This window comes from Staurois parvus, unplaced genomic scaffold, assembly GCF_062004578.1.
Source record: "Staurois parvus isolate SC_StPar_1 unplaced genomic scaffold, SC_StPar_1.0 ptg000706l, whole genome shotgun sequence".
NCBI classification, from domain to species: Eukaryota; Metazoa; Chordata; class Amphibia; order Anura; family Ranidae; genus Staurois; species Staurois parvus.
In genome coordinates this window covers 3,039,293-3,055,477 of record NW_028318502.1, presented here as the reverse complement: position 1 = coordinate 3,055,477, position 16,185 = coordinate 3,039,293, and the positions used below count along the sequence as shown (strand labels likewise).

The following is a 16,185-nucleotide window of genomic DNA, read 5'->3' as shown; positions in this document are numbered from 1 at the left end:
TCCGGACACTTTCCCCCCCTTCCAGTCTGGACACTTTCCCCCCCTTCCAGTCCGGACACTTTCACCCCCTTCCAGTCCGGACACTTTCACCCCCTTCCAGTCCGGACACTTCCCCCCCCTTCCAGTCCGGACACTTTCCCCCCCTTCCAGTCCGGACACTTTCCCCCCTTCCAGTCTGGACACTTTCACCCCCTTCCAGTCCGGACACTGCCCCTCCTTCCAGTCCGGACACTTTCCCCCCTTCCAGTCCGGACACTTTCCCCCCTTCCAGTCTGGACACTTTCCCCCCCTTCCAGTCCGGACACTGCCCCTCCTTCCTGTCCGGACACTTTCCCCCCCTTCCAGTCCGGACACTTTCCCCCCTTCCTGTCTGGACACTTTCACCCCCTTCCTGTCCGGACACTTTCACCCCCTTCCTGTCCGGACACTTTCACCCCCTTCCTGTCCGGACACTTTTACCCCCTTCCAGTCCGGACACTTTCCCCCCCCTTCCAGTCCGGACACTTTCCCCCCCTTCCAGTCCGGACACTTTCACCCCCTTCCAGTCCTGACACTTTCCCCCCTTCCAGACCGGACACTTTCCCTCCCTTCCTGTCCAGGCCAATTTTCAGCTTTCAGCGCTATCACACTTTGAATGACAATTGCGCGGTCATGCAACACTGTACCCATGTGAATTTTTTAGCATTTTTTTTAGACATATAAAACTTTATTTTGGTGGTATTTATTCACCACTTTCCCCCCCTTCCTGTCCGGACACTTTCCCCCCCCCCTTCCAGTCCGGACAGTTACCCCCCCCCCCCTTCCAGTCCAGACACTTTCACCTCCTTCCAGTCCGGACGCTTTCCCCCCCTTCCAGTCCGGACACTTTCCCCCCCTTCCAGTCCGGACACTTTCACCCCCTTCCAGTCCGGACACTTTTCCCCCCTTCCAGTCCGGACACTTTCCCCCCCTTCCAGTCCGGACACTTTCCCCCCCTTCCAGTTCGGACACTTTCACCCCTTCCAGTCCGGACACTTTCCCCCCCTTTCATTCCGGACACTTTCCCCCCCCCCTTCCAGTCCGGACAGTTACCCCCCCCCCTTCCAGTCCTGACACTTTCCCCCCTTCCAGACCGGACACTTTCCCTCCCTTCCTGTCCAGGCCAATTTTCAGCTTTCAGCGCTATCACACTTTGAATGACAATTGCGCGGTCATGCAACACTGTACCCATGTGAATTTTTTAGCATTTTTTTTAGACATATAAAACTTTATTTTGGTGGTATTTATTCACCACTTTCCCCCCCTTCCTGTCCGGACACTTTCACCCCCCTTCCAGTCCGGACACTTTCACCTCCTTCCAGTCCGGACGCTTTCCCCCCCTTCCAGTCCGGACACTTTCCCCCCCTTCCAGTCCGGACACTTTCCCCCCCTTCCAGTCCGGACACTTTTCCCCCCTTCCAGTCCGGACACTTTCCCCCCCTTCCAGTCCGGACACTTTCCCCCCCTTCCAGTTCGGACACTTTCACCCCTTCCAGTCCGGACACTTTCCCCCCCTTTCATTCCGGACACTTTCCCCCCCCCCTTCCAGTCCGGACAGTTACCCCCCCCCCCCTTCCAGTCCAGACACTTTCCCCCCCTTCCAGTCCGGACACTTTCACCCTCCTTCCAGTCCGGACACTTTCCCCCCTTCCAGTCCGGACACTTTCCCCCCCTTCCAGTCCGGACACTTTCCCCCCCTTCCAGTCCGGACACTTTCCCCCCCTTCCAGTCCGGACACTTTCCCCCCTTCCAGTCCGGACACTTTCACCCCCTTCCAGTCCGGGCACTTTCACCCCCTTCCAGTCCGGACACTTCCCCCCCCTTCCAGTCCGGACACTTTCCCCCCTTCCTGTCCGGACACTTTCACCCCCTTCCTGTCCGGACACTTTCACCCCCTTCCTGTCCGGACACTTTCCCCCCCTTCCAGTCTGGACACTTTCCCCCCCTTCCAGTCCGGACACTTTCACCCCCTTCCAGTCCGGACACTTTCACCCCCTTCCAGTCCGGACACTTCCCCCCCCTTCCAGTCCGGACACTTTCCCCCCCTTCCAGTCCGGACACTTTCCCCCCTTCCAGTCTGGACACTTTCACCCCCTTCCAGTCCGGACACTGCCCCTCCTTCCAGTCCGGACACTTTCCCCCCCTTCCAGTCCGGACACTTTCCCCCCTTCCAGTCTGGACACTTTCCCCCCCTTCCAGTCCGGACACTGCCCCTCCTTCCTGTCCGGACACTTTCCCCCCCTTCCAGTCCGGACACTTTCCCCCCTTCCTGTCTGGACACTTTCACCCCCTTCCTGTCCGGACACTTTCACCCCCTTCCTGTCCGGACACTTTCACCCCCTTCCTGTCCGGACACTTTTACCCCCTTCCAGTCCGGACACTTTCCCCCCCCTTCCAGTCCGGACACTTTCCCCCCCTTCCAGTCCGGACACTTTCACCCCCTTCCAGTCCTGACACTTTCCCCCCTTCCAGACCGGACACTTTCCCTCCCTTCCTGTCCAGGCCAATTTTCAGCTTTCAGCGCTATCACACTTTGAATGACAATTGCGCGGTCATGCAACACTGTACCCATGTGAATTTTTTAGCATTTTTTTTAGACATATAAAACTTTATTTTGGTGGTATTTATTCACCACTTTCCCCCCCCTTCCTGTCCGGACACTTTCACCCCCCTTCCAGTCCGGACACTTTCACCTCCTTCCAGTCCGGACGCTTTCCCCCCCTTCCAGTCCGGACACTTTCCCCCCCTTCCAGTCCGGACACTTTCACCCCCTTCCAGTCCGGACACTTTTCCCCCCTTCCAGTCCGGACACTTTCCCCCCCTTCCAGTCCGGACACTTTCCCCCCTTCCAGTCCGGACACTTTCCCCCCCTTTCATTCCGGACACTTCCCCCCCCCCTTCCAGTCCGGACAGTTACCCCCTCCCCTTCCAGTCCGGACACTTTCCCCCCCTTCCAGTCCGGACACTTTCACCCTCCTTCCAGTCTGGACACTTTCCCCCCCTTCCAGTCCGGACACTTTCCCCCCCCCTTCCAGTCCGGACACTTCCCCCCCCTTCCAGTCCGGACACTTTCCCCCCCTTCCAGTCCGGACACTTTCCCCCCCTTCCAGTCCGGACACTTTCCCCCCCCTTCCAGTCCGGACACTTTCCCCCCCTTCCAGTCCGGACACTTTCCCCCCCTTCCAGTCCGGACACTTTCACCCCCTTCCAGTCCGGACACTTTCACCCCCTTCCAGTCCGGACACTTTCCCCCCTTCCAGACCGGACACTTTCCCTCCCTTCCTGTCCAGGCCAATTTTCAGCTTTCAGCGCTATCACACTTTGAATGACAATTGCGCGGTCATGCAACACTGTACCCATGTGAATTTTTTAGCATTTTTTTAGACATATAAAACTTTATTTTGGTGGTATTTATTCACCACTGGGATTTTTATTTTTTTGCTATATAAATGAAAAAGTCCAAACATTTAAAAAAAAAAAAAGTGTTTTTCGTATAAAAGTTTGCAAATTAACAATCTTTCTTCATAAATCTTGGCCAACATTTATTCAGCTATCTTTTTAGTAAAAAAAAAAATAACCCAAATTAGTTTCTAACCAAAAATTAAAATTTAAAACATTTATTTTTACATTTTTATTTTATTTTTTATGTTATTATTTATGTTTTTGTTTTTAACATACTGTCACCCTAGCAGTACAGTGTCACCATAGTGACACTGTACTACTTGTGGGGGGTGATGAAGATTTTTTTTTTTTTTTACACTGATTGCTTTTACACCCATCAAGGCTGTAAAAGCAATAATTTCTCCTTCTCTCTGGCTGTATTCTTGCAGCTATTGAGAAATGCTGTGCGAGCTGTGATTGGTCACAGCTTGTCACATGGTACAAGGCTGTTGTGAATAGCCCTGTACCATGTGATCTCTGTGATCATTCACAGATTTCACACGTAGTAAGCAATGATGTCAGGAAGTAACATCTTGCTTCTACTATTCATGTGATCACTGATTGGCCAATGAGTGATCACATGATCGGGACCTCACACAGAGGTCCCGTACAGCGATCGGTGTTCGGCACTGGGAGCACAGGGAGTGCACACAGGCAGGGAAGCAGGGAGGACATTTATAAACGGCCACCCACTCCTGCCCTGCTCCCCTCCGGCCATTTATATACATGGATCAGACGGGAAGTGGTTAAACAAATAGGCCCATTTATTTATATTGGTAAGATGTTTAACAATTTTGAAATTCTATCACTTTTATGAATATTAATATTTTGCATTGTTGTTGTTTAGGTGCATATGTATGTAAAACGATTCAGAAATCCGGTGAACGTTAACAAAAAAAACCCTTTATTTGATAAAAATGGGGATTTTGACAGTCCTTTTAAAATTGAAAATTTCAAACAGCCTGACAAATATAAAACGGTCGTTGTCTCTGTCGGATATTACATGCCATGGAAAAAAGACGGCCAACAATTCTACTTCAACTACAGTGCCATAATGTGGAACAGACACAGCAACAAGGTGAGGAGGAAGCGTGCGCCGCGATCACTTTGCATTGAACTGGTAAGCTACTGTGTAAGGACTTTCATGCTGCAAATGGAAGAACTTTGTGCACGCCCCGTGTACACCAATCCACATAGACTACAGCAGAACTTTGTGCACGCCCCGTGTACACCAATCCACATAGACTACAGCAGAACTTTGTGCACGCCCCGTGTACACCAATCCACATAGACTACAGCAGAACTTTGTGCACGCCCCGTGTACACCAATCCACATAGACTACAGCAGAACTTTGTGCACGCCCCGTGTACACCAATCCACATAGACTACAGCAGAACTTTGTGCACGCCCCGTGTACACCAATCCACATAGACTACAGCAGAACTTTGTGCACGCCCCGTGTACACCAATCCACATAGACTACAGCAGAACTTTGTGCACGCCCCGTGTACACCAATCCACATAGACTACAGCAGAACTTTGTGCACGCCCCGTGTACACCAATCCACATAGACTACAGCAGAACTTTGTGCACGCCCCGTGTACACCAATCCACATAGACTACAGCAGAACTTTGTGCACGCCCCGTGTACACCAATCCACATAGACTACAGCAGAACTTTGTGCACGCCCCGTGTACACCAATCCACATAGACTACAGCAGAACTTTGTGCACGCCCCGTGTACACCAATCCACATAGACTACAGCAGAACTTTGTGCACGCCCCGTGTACACCAATCCACATAGACTACAGCAGAACTTTGTGCACGCCCCGTGTACACCAATCCACATAGACTACAGCAGAACTTTGTGCACGCCCCGTGTACACCAATCCACATAGACTACAGCAGAACGTTGCCTGGAAAAAAATGCTAGCAAGAAGGCTTTTGTTGTGCCCTCACTATACGTGGCTGAGGTATAATTAGACAGACAGCTAACCCTCCTCCCTGAACAACTCATTGATGCAAGCGCTAGGTCCTCTTTTCAACTTTTATTGCAGGGGAGTTAGAGTAAAACTACAAATGAAAAAAATAACATTCAATCAGTGTATACAATATACAAAACATACAGTATTGACCAGGGGTGGACTGACACCCCCTGGGCAATAAGGGATCACGGGGCCCCTGTGTCCTTGCCCACACTCAAAGCACACCCAAAAATGCCTATAAAAAGGTACCTGGGGCATTTCATGGGGCCCCCTACTGACCCCGGGCCCTCGGGCAGTGCCCGAGAGCTCGAATGGTCAGTACGCCCCTGGTCCTGACACACTAGTCTAACTAGGAAGGGTTTTAAACATACCGGCGATGTTTCTGATAGGCTGACGACAGAACTGCAGCTGGATAAGTGTGGCGTCCTCTGGAGGAGATGTAAGATGGCTGCTAGGAAATGTCTCTAAGACCTCATAGTGAAGACCATAGGATGATGGGAAAACTACGGTGGCTTTTAAGCAACAAGATGTGTAATTACAGAAAATAATCTATAAAAACTGTAATTATACTATAGAGCCACTAGATGGCGATATTACAATTTACATTCCATTCCCTAGCATAATAAACTAAGAAAGGACATGACATAAGGATATGCTGAAGGCAGGGCAGATTTTTTATTGCAAACGAGGCGTACTATGATGGTGGAAGATGCCAATAGGATGTTCAGTTTACAAGGACATTTTCATTTGCTTAGTGAGAATTCACTTTGCAAAGAATACCCACCTAGAAATAATGCTCTGCTAAACCTATTAATTACAAACATCACAGAGCTGACTGCAGAGGTGGAAGAAAGGGATAACTAAGGGAACAGTGATCACAGAGTAGTTACGTTCACCATAGGAAAAGAAAACAGGAGGGTAGGAAAAGAACACTAAATTTCAAAACAGCAAACTTTACTAAGCTGCTCTCTATACCAGCCTTTCTCAACCAGGGTGCCCATACACCCTGGGGTGCCTTGAGGTTTCTTCAGGGGTGCCTTGAGGTTTCTTCAGGGGTGTCTTGAGGTTTCTTCAGGGGTACATTGAGGTTTCTTCAGGGGTGCCTTGAGGTTTCTTCAGGGATGCCTTGAGGTTTCTTCAGGGGTGTCTTGAGGTTTCTTCAGGGGTGCCTTGGGGTTTCTTCAGGGCTACATTGAGGTTTCTTCAGGGATGCCTTGAGGTTTCTTCAGGGGTGTCTTGAGGTTTCTTCAGGGGTGCCTTGGGGTTTCTTCAGGGCTACATTGAGGTTTCTTCAGGGATGCCTTGAGGTTTCTTCAGGGGTGCCTTGAGGTTTCTTCAGGGGTGCCTTGGCAAAATGTCTATAAATTGCCCAAAATGTGTATACAAGCCAGTGGGTGGAACAAGCCTACCTTAGTTACACAAAGCCACAGGTCTTCATTGTGCGCGATTACAACCTTCTAGTCATCGGCATCCTGACAACCAATGACATCATCAGTTGATAAGGAAGATGTCAGTTGCCTGCACAGCATCCTAACTTGACCCTTCCCCGCCCCTCTCCATCAGTGCTGGGGTCACATTAGCTCAGTGATGGAGAAAAACTGAGGGAGAGGAGAAAAACTGGAATACCATTCAGTACCAGTGTGCAACAGTGTATTTACTTTGGAAAAGTAAGTCACCTCTAATGTTGGGTGTCCTTCATATGTGGATGTTGCTGCGTTATATAAAACTATTAGGATAGTTTTTCACATTTTAGAATGGGGTGCCTCAGGACTGTCCATAATTTCAAAGGGTGCCTCGGGACTGTCCATAATTTCAAAGGGTGCCTCGGGACTGTCCATAATTGTAAAGGGTGCCTCGGGACTGTACATAATTTCAAAGGGTGCCTCGGGACTGTCCATAATTTCAAAGGGTGCCTCGGGACTGTCCATAATTGTAAAGGGTGCCTCGGGACTGTCCATAATTTCAAAGGGTGCCTCGGGACTGTCCATAATTCCAAAGGGTGCCTCGGGACTGTCCATAATTGTAAAGGGTGCCTCGGGACTGTCCATAATTTCAAAGGGTGCCTCGGGACTGTCCATAATTTTAAAGGGTGCCTCAGGACTGTCCGTGATTTTAAAGGGTGCCTCAAGACTGTCCATGATTTTAAAGGGTAACTCGAGACTGTCCATCATTTTAAAGGGTAACTCGGGACTGTCCATCATTTTAAAGGGTGCCTCGGGACTGTCCATCATTTTAAAGGGTGCCTCAGGACTGTCCATAATTTTAAAGGGTGCCTCAGGACTGTCCATAATTTTAAAGGGTGCCTCAAGACTGTCCATCATTTTAAAGGGTGCCTCGGGACTGTCCATCATTTTAAAGGGTAACTCGGGAATGTCCATCATTTTAAAGGGTAACTCGGGAATGTCCATCATTTTAAAGGGTGCCTTGATAACAAAAGGTTGAGAAACACTGCTCTATGCTACATGACATTAAATGGGACCAAGTTCTAGAAAGAAGAAACACTGAGGAAAAAATGGGAGTGCTTATAGGGCATATTACATATGGTATTAGCTAGTTCATTCCAATGGCCAACAAACATAAAAGAAATAAAGTTAAACCTAGGTGGCTAAATACGAATGAAAAAAAGGCATATTAAAGAGAAAAAAAGTCCTTTAATAAAACAAAGTGGAGTTCCACTAAAAAGAGGAACCTCCGCTTATTTGCCTCCTCCCCCCCTCCACTGCCATATTTGGCACCTTTTGTGGGGGAGGGGAGCGGATATCTGTTTTGGACAGGTACCCACTCCCACTTCTGGCTCAGTTCGCCGTGGCGGGGTGTGCCGGAGGTTTGGCCCCCTCCTCCATCTTGCAGTCTCCTGGGAACTTTGACAAGTCCTGGGAAGACTGCTGGACCAATTATGAGGCGCAGAGCAACTTGTGCATGCGCAGTGGGCACCAGGCTGTGAAGCTGCAAGATGTCACAGCCTGGTGCCCACAGTAGAGATGCCGGCGCTGTGGAGGAGAGGAGCTGAGAAGGGGCGGTGTGGGTGAGAACATCGCTGCACTCCGGGACAGGTAAGTGTGTGTTTATTCATCCCGGTTCACATCTATGTGGCCATGCGGGCCGCGTTTTGCACAGGCACGAGAGCCCGTTTATTTGAATGGACTCCCATGCCCGTGACACGCAGGGAAGAAGTCCCGGCACTTCTTTGAAAAATGCAGCCGAGGTTCCCAGTACGGTTGCGTTCTCCAGTGCGGGCAGCGTGCCATTAGAAATAATGGCACCCACCCGCGGGTCCGCATTTCTCTGTGTGGGTGGTGCGGCTGCACGGATTTTTATGTGGATCCGCAGCGGCACCACCCGCACAGATGTGAACCGGGGGTAAAAGTCAGCAGCTACAGTTTTTGTAGCTGCTGTCTTTTAACCTCCCTAGCGGTCTGATTATGTCATTATTTCTGTGCTCAAAGCGGTACATTATTTTCAATGGAAATATGTCGTTTTTTATTGTAGGCCTGTAATTTTTAGGAATAACTCACTGAAATCTGTCCGAACAAGAGTCTAGTAAACATCCCGGGTAGGATAAAACTTGAAACACGAAATCATAAATTATAATATAATAAATAATCATAAAAAATAATATAATAATAATACATTTAATTCAATATTAGAATCAAACCAAAAACACTGAAATTTGAAATAGAGCGCCAAGTTCGCACATTTATTCCAAAATTTCCCCCATAAAAAACGCACTCACATTGGGTTAATAAAATTCAAGCATTGTATAAGTAAACCTCATCATACAAGAGCTCACAGCTCTCACAGCAGCGTCTCACCAGCCTGCCTGCAACCAATAAGATGTTTAGACACAAGATGGTGCTGTTGTTCGGATGAGGTGTGGTTGACATATCCGAGGTATTCGACCACTTGTACCATTCATTGAAAACTCAGGCTCTTAACTGTTATCTGTAAGACTGTCCAATAGGAAAAGGGGCAGCTCTAAAAGAGCACGCTCCACGTACTGCTGACCACTCCCTCAGACAAAGCCGTGTGACGAAACGCGTTAGGGCGTGGTTAACCAGTGAGGCCATCACGCACGCTGCTGCATGTGTCCGGACCGCGTGATCGCAACAACGCCATCTCGGTTGCAGGCAGGCTGGTGAGATGCTGCTGTGAGAGCTGTGAGCTCTTGTATGATGAGGTTTACTTATACAATGCTTGAATTTTATTAACCCAATATGAGCGCGTTTTTATGGGGGGAATTTTGGAATAAATTGTTTTCATACGATATTGCACTATGGCGAGTGTTTTTTATCTTACCTACATGTGTTCTATGGAGTTTATGGATATCTCTCAAGTGGAGTGAGCCAAGCTGCAGATTATTATTGAATATACAAAGATATGCTGGTTATTCACCAGCTTTTGGTGAGTGTGAATTTTGATGGGGTGTTAAAGCACTGGGGTTTGCACTGGTGATGGAAGACTTCATAGCTGCATTTACTGAGGATCATATTCAATATTGATATGTGGACTTTACTGAATGGACTCTATGAGGATTCTTTATATTGATTTAATTAATTAATCCATATATTACCTATAAAATGATACACTTCTCCATATAAAATGCACTAATATTTATAATAATATACCAATTTTATAATGTGATCCACTGTGCCTAAATTAATTTAAGTGTAATATTACCATATTATAAATCATAAATCAATTAGAACAATGAATTATATATAAATAATATATAAATATATAAATACATATATATGAAGAGCCAGACATTAATTAATATATATATATATTGTCCCAATGTGATTAAATTACTCCTCGTGTTTATTTCACTCTGTTCTTCCAAAAAATACCATTCAAATATGCTCACCTCCTTTTTTGCCTAATTAAAGGCTTAATTAAAGCTTTATACTTTAATTAAAGGTGATTTGCTGGATAATGTGATCAAATCCTTTAGGATGGGATGAGCCTCAGATGACCTCTGTGTACTCCTCAGTCGGGCTTTGATAGTATGCTGGTGCCGGGATTTCTCCCTCCCTGCCCTGCAGGGTTTCTCTCCGTTCCTTTGCTCTTTATTCCAATTAATCCTCGTTTAAACATTAAAAGAGAAAAACATACATAGTGCCTTATCGTTTTCATAAAATGTGTGTTTATTTAGTGCCCCATATGCAGATGCACTCACAATGTGTACAATAAAACTCGCTTTGTTAAAATTTGCAGCCGTTATATTAAATCCGTGGGACAGCCTCCTCTGTGTGTCTCACTCACACGAAGTATACTCGCCGTCTGATGCCGGGTACGTAGTGGGGCACTGATGTCCCAGGATCAGGGCCCTCCTAACCCTCTTGTATTGAACTGTATTGATGCTGTATTGTCTCCCGTTATATTGTAAAGAGCTGAGCAAACTGTTGGCGCTACATAAATGCTGTATAATAATAATATATAAATCCTGTATAATAATAATATATAAATCCTGTATAATAATAATATATAAATCCTGCATAATAATATATAAATCCTGTATAATAATAATATAAATCCTGTATAATAATAATATATAAATCCTGTATAATAATAATATATAAATCCTGTATAATAATAATATATAAATCCTGTATAATAATATATAAATCCTGTATAGTAATATATAAATCCTGTATAATAATAATATAAATCCTGTATAATAATAATAATATATAAATCCTGTATAATAATAATAATAATAATATATAAATCCTGTATAATAATAATATATAAATCCTGTATAATAATAATATAAATCCTGTATAATAATAATATATAAATCCTGTATAATAATAATATAAATCCTGTATAATAATAATATATAAATCCTGTATAATAATATATAAATCCTGTATAGTAATATATAAATCCTGTATAATAATAATATAAATCCTGTATAATAATAATAATATATAAATCCTGTATAATAATAATAATATAAATTCTGTATTATAATAATAATAATAATATATAAATCCTGTATAATAATAATATATAAATCCTGTATAATAATAATATATAAATCCTGCATAATAATATATAAATCCTGTATAATAATAATAATATATAAATCCTGTATAATAATAATAATATAAATTCTGTATTATAATAATAATAATAATATATAAATCCTGTATAATAATAATATATAAATCCTGTATAATAATAATATATAAATCCTGCATAATAATATATAAATCCTGTATAATAATAATATAAATCCTGTATAATAATAATATATAAATCCTGTATAATAATAATATATAAATCCTGTATAGTAATATATAAATCCTGTATAATAATAATATAAATCCTGTATAATAATAATAATATATAAATCCTGTATAATAATAATAATAATATATAAATCCTGTATAATAATAATATATAAATCCTGTATAATAATAATAATAATAATAATAATATATAAATCCTGTATAATAATAATATAAATCCTGTATAATAATAATATATAAATCCTGCATAATAATATATAAATCCTGTATAATAATAATATAAATCCTGTATAATAATAATATATAAATCCTGTATAATAATATATAAATCCTGTATAGTAATATATAAATCCTGTATAATAATAATATAAATCCTGTATAATAATAATAATATATAAATCCTGTATAATAATAATAATAATATAAATTCTGTATTATAATAATAATAATAATATATAAATCCTGTATAATAATAATAATATAAATCCTGTATAATAATAATATAAAAAAAATATACATATATATAAAAAAATAAAATAATAATAATTATATATATATATATATATATATATATATATATATTTAATTATTGAAATATATTTTGAAATATATTGCATACGGCCAAAATTGTGGCATTTCAAGACATACAGTATATTTGAAAATGTATTTTTAAAATTATTTTTCATATATTTTGCAATAAAAAAGCAACATAATATATATATATATATATATATATGTATGTATGTATTGAAATATGTATTTTTTGTAGTACTTCAAATATATGTCAATATATCTGGGAAGAATATTTGTAAAATATACTTCAACTATATTTTTCTTCCACGCGGGTAATCTCAGCACAGACGGATTGCCGGCAGCACGCGTGTGTGCCCTCTACCTGTGGAAGTGCCGGATCACGTTCTGGGTACGTGAAGCAGTGCAGGAGAGCCACTCTGCTTCTGTAGAACTAGGTTATGTGGTCAGCAAGTGGTTAAAGGTGTAACAAAGTATATTCCATGGTGATTAGAATGTAACAATAGTCCATAACCCACACAGTAAGCAATTGGGTTGATTTACTAAAGGCAAATAGACTGTTCACTTTGCAAGGGAAGCTGCACCTTGCATGGGAATTTTCTCCAGAGCTTAGTGAGTGAGGTTACTCTCTGCTGACTTCCATCATCCAATCATGTGTAAGCAAACATTGCTACTGCTTTTATTATTCTTGGACGATTGGGTGTCTTTATTTTTTTTTCCTGAAAAATTTATTTTTGCCACATTCACCCGGCTTTGGGGAAATTCCCGTGCAATGTGCAACTTCCCTACAGAGCGTGCAGTCTAGTTGTCTTTAGTAAACCAACCCCTATTATCTCACGTTTTCTTGACGCAGTGAAGAATACAGTCTATCAAAGTTTTAAACCAAGTTTTTTTTTCTTTTACTGATGTTTAGAAGCCAAAATCTCAATGCTCGGCCAATTGTGAACCAGGAACCAGAAAAATGGCAGGATTGTCTATGCACCCGTGCTGCTATGACTGTGTCCCGTGTGCAGAGGGGGAGATATCCACCACCACCGGTATATTGTATTCTTTTCTATATATATATTGTGACAGTATGGCAATCTGTCACCCAGGATTCTCAACAAGGCAGGTTGAGGGGCTCCAGGCTAAGTGTTTGATACGGAGGAAAGTGGCTTTTCATTTTCCTCCTTTCTTTGTTAGGTCTGTTTTGGGATCTGGAGCCTGGAGATTTCAAAGAGATCTGGGAGGGATGAAATCTCCAATCCTGGGACCAGGAGACTGATTGCACAGGTGTGTGATGGCCTTTAGATAGAGTCAGGACCAGGGTTCTGGGCTCCACCCCGGCAGACAGGAGCCAGGAGGGCTCCACCCCGGCAGACAGGAGCCAGGAGGGCTCCACCCCGGCAGACAGGAGCCAGGAGGGCTCCACCCCGGCAGACAGGAGCCAGGAGGGCTCCACCTCGGCAGACAGGAGCCAGGAGGGCTCCACCCCGGCAGACAGGAGCCAGGAGGGCTCCACCCCGGCAGACAGGAGCCAGGAGGGCTCCACCCCGGGAGACAGGAGCCAGGAGGGCTCCACCCCGGCAGATAGGAGTCAGGAGGGCTCCACCCCGGCAGATAGGAGTCAGGAGGGCTCCACCAAGGCGAGGTGGAAGCCAAAAGCGGCAAGGAGCTGCTTGGTAGTAGCTATGTGCTAGTGGCCAGCTGTGTGCAAGAGCCATGGTTTTTGAAAGGGTCTGCAGGAGTCAGACGTAAGCCTGAAGAGGAAGGCCAGTGGAAGATTGTATATCTGAGAGAGCCAGGAGGCTGAATTTTGTTTATGTGGATGATCGATACCCCTGTGTGGGAAACTTCTGTTTTGAACTTTCATTTAAATAAAAGTGGGCTAAAAAAGGCCTTAAAAAAGAAAGCGAGTAGCTGTGTGCGTTTAAAAGCTCTACCACTTTGAAGCGAGTTCCCACAATATATATAGACCTTGAAAAAACTCCCCATTCAGATTTTGTCCCATATGGAAGTACACCCCACACACTGTCCAAGTATGCTTTCTAAGTCCTCCATGTTATTTTTATTATTATTATTATACAGGATATATATAGTGCTGACGGTTTACACAGCACTTTACAACATAAGGGCAGGCAGTACAATTTAGTACATTAGGAATCAGAGGGCCCTGCTTGTTAGAGCTTACAATCTAAGAGGGAGGGTCAAGAGATACAAAAGGTAATCACTGAGGGGGGATGGGCTAATGGACAATTGTTAGGTGGGGACAGGATAGGTCTCGCTGAAGAGATACATTTCAAGGGATCAGCTAAAAGTAGACAGAGAAGGAGATAGTCGGACAGATTGGGGTAGGGAGTTCCAGAAAATGGGAGAGGCTCTGGAGAAGTCCTGGAGGCGAGTATGGGAGGAGGTGACTAGAGAGCAGGAGGTCTTGGGAGGAACGAAGAGTGTGATTTGGTTGGTATTTTGACACCAGGTTGGTGATGTAGCTGGGTGCAGAGTTGTGGATGGCTTTGTAAGTAAATTATTGTTAGTATTTTGAATTTAATTCATTGGATGAATGGAAGCCAATGTAGGGATCGGCAGAGAAGGGCAGGGGCGTATTTACCACAAGGCAAACAAGGCACTTGCCTAGGGCGGCATTTTTCAGGGGGGCAGCTCCCCTCCCCAGAAGAAGGGATGGAAGAAGAGACACGCACACCATGGGAACCAGGTGGGATCTGAGAGAGGCTGCGGGCTGCTTGATGGTGTATGTATAGCCTGACTCTCTTTTCCAGGATGTCAGGAGCTGTGAATATGGGTGTCTTTCTCTCTATCAAAGGGAAGGGGGTAGTGGAAGGCTCTCCCAGATGGAAGGCAGAGGTGTTGTTGGTCAATGTCAGGCTCTCTCCGTGGGAGGGGGAAGGGGGGGTGTTGGTCGGTGTCTGTGGGGGCAGATGATTTTTGTGTTGCCTAGGGCAGCACAACACCTAAATACACTACTGGAGAAGGGTGAATGGCTGGTAAGGTGGATGGGCCTGGCTCATGGAGGGCAGATAGCCTATGTGAAGGTCATCCAATGAGGAGGGAGTTGCAGTAGTCGGAGGTGACCGGGGAGTGAGTAAGAAGCTTTCTGGTGTCATTGGTTAGGAAGAGGCGTATCTTGGAGATGTTGCGGAGGTTGAGGTGGCAAGCTTTGGACAGGGATTGGATGTGGGGCCAAAAGGAGACTTCAGAATCCAGGATTACAACTATCACCTTGGCATGCAGGGACGGGATGATGGTTGATCTTGATGTAGATGTCAGGGGAAGAGGCACGTGGGGGAGGAAATATTGTTATTAACAATATATATATTTACTAGTAATGGCGGCGATCAGCGACTTATAGCGGGACTGTGGGACTGCAACGGGCATTCTGACACTGGGGGGGGACCTGACTTGATGTCACTCACACCCCCACTGACACCAATACAATGATCAGTGCTAATAAAAAGCACTGACACTGTACTAATGGCACTGGAAGGGGTTATCATCTGGGGCGATCAAAGGGTTAACTGTGTGCTGTTTTACTGTGTGCTGTGCTTTCAACTGTAAGCACGCTGCTTTGTATGGCTCTGCTATGCAAAGCAGTGTGCAGGAGATGACAGAGGAGAGAACTGTATTGTTTACATACAGTTCTCTCCCTTTGTCGGTAATGCTCCACAATCAACAGGTGCCGGCGAATAATCACCTGGGGACCCGGTGATTGACAGCTGAGCCTGCGAATAGCGGCACAGGAATATATATATGTGATTTTGCACACCCCTGCCGCCCTGTAGCACATATCAGCTATAGGGCAGTAGGAAAATGGTTAAAGTGTATTTTTTCCCAAACAATTGCACTTGAAAAACCGCTGCGCAAATACCACGTGACATAAAAAATTGCAACAGTCACCACTTTATTCTCTAGGGTCCCTGCTAAAAAAAAAAAAAAGTATTTTCTAGCTAAAAGT

At 44.4% G+C, this 16,185-nt stretch overlaps 1 protein-coding gene across 1 annotated transcript in view; it reads left to right on the top strand.

Annotated features, from left to right (window-relative positions):
• Window positions 1-16,185, top strand: part of LOC149445872 (vomeronasal type-2 receptor 26-like) — a 48,356-nt gene that overhangs the window by 29,352 nt on the left and 2,819 nt on the right. Inside the window, exon 4 of the mRNA XM_089653319.1 lies at window positions 13,147-13,270. Within this exon, the coding sequence (XP_089509445.1) occupies window positions 13,147-13,270 (124 nt within the window). The remainder of the gene's footprint in view (window positions 1-13,146; window positions 13,271-16,185) is intronic.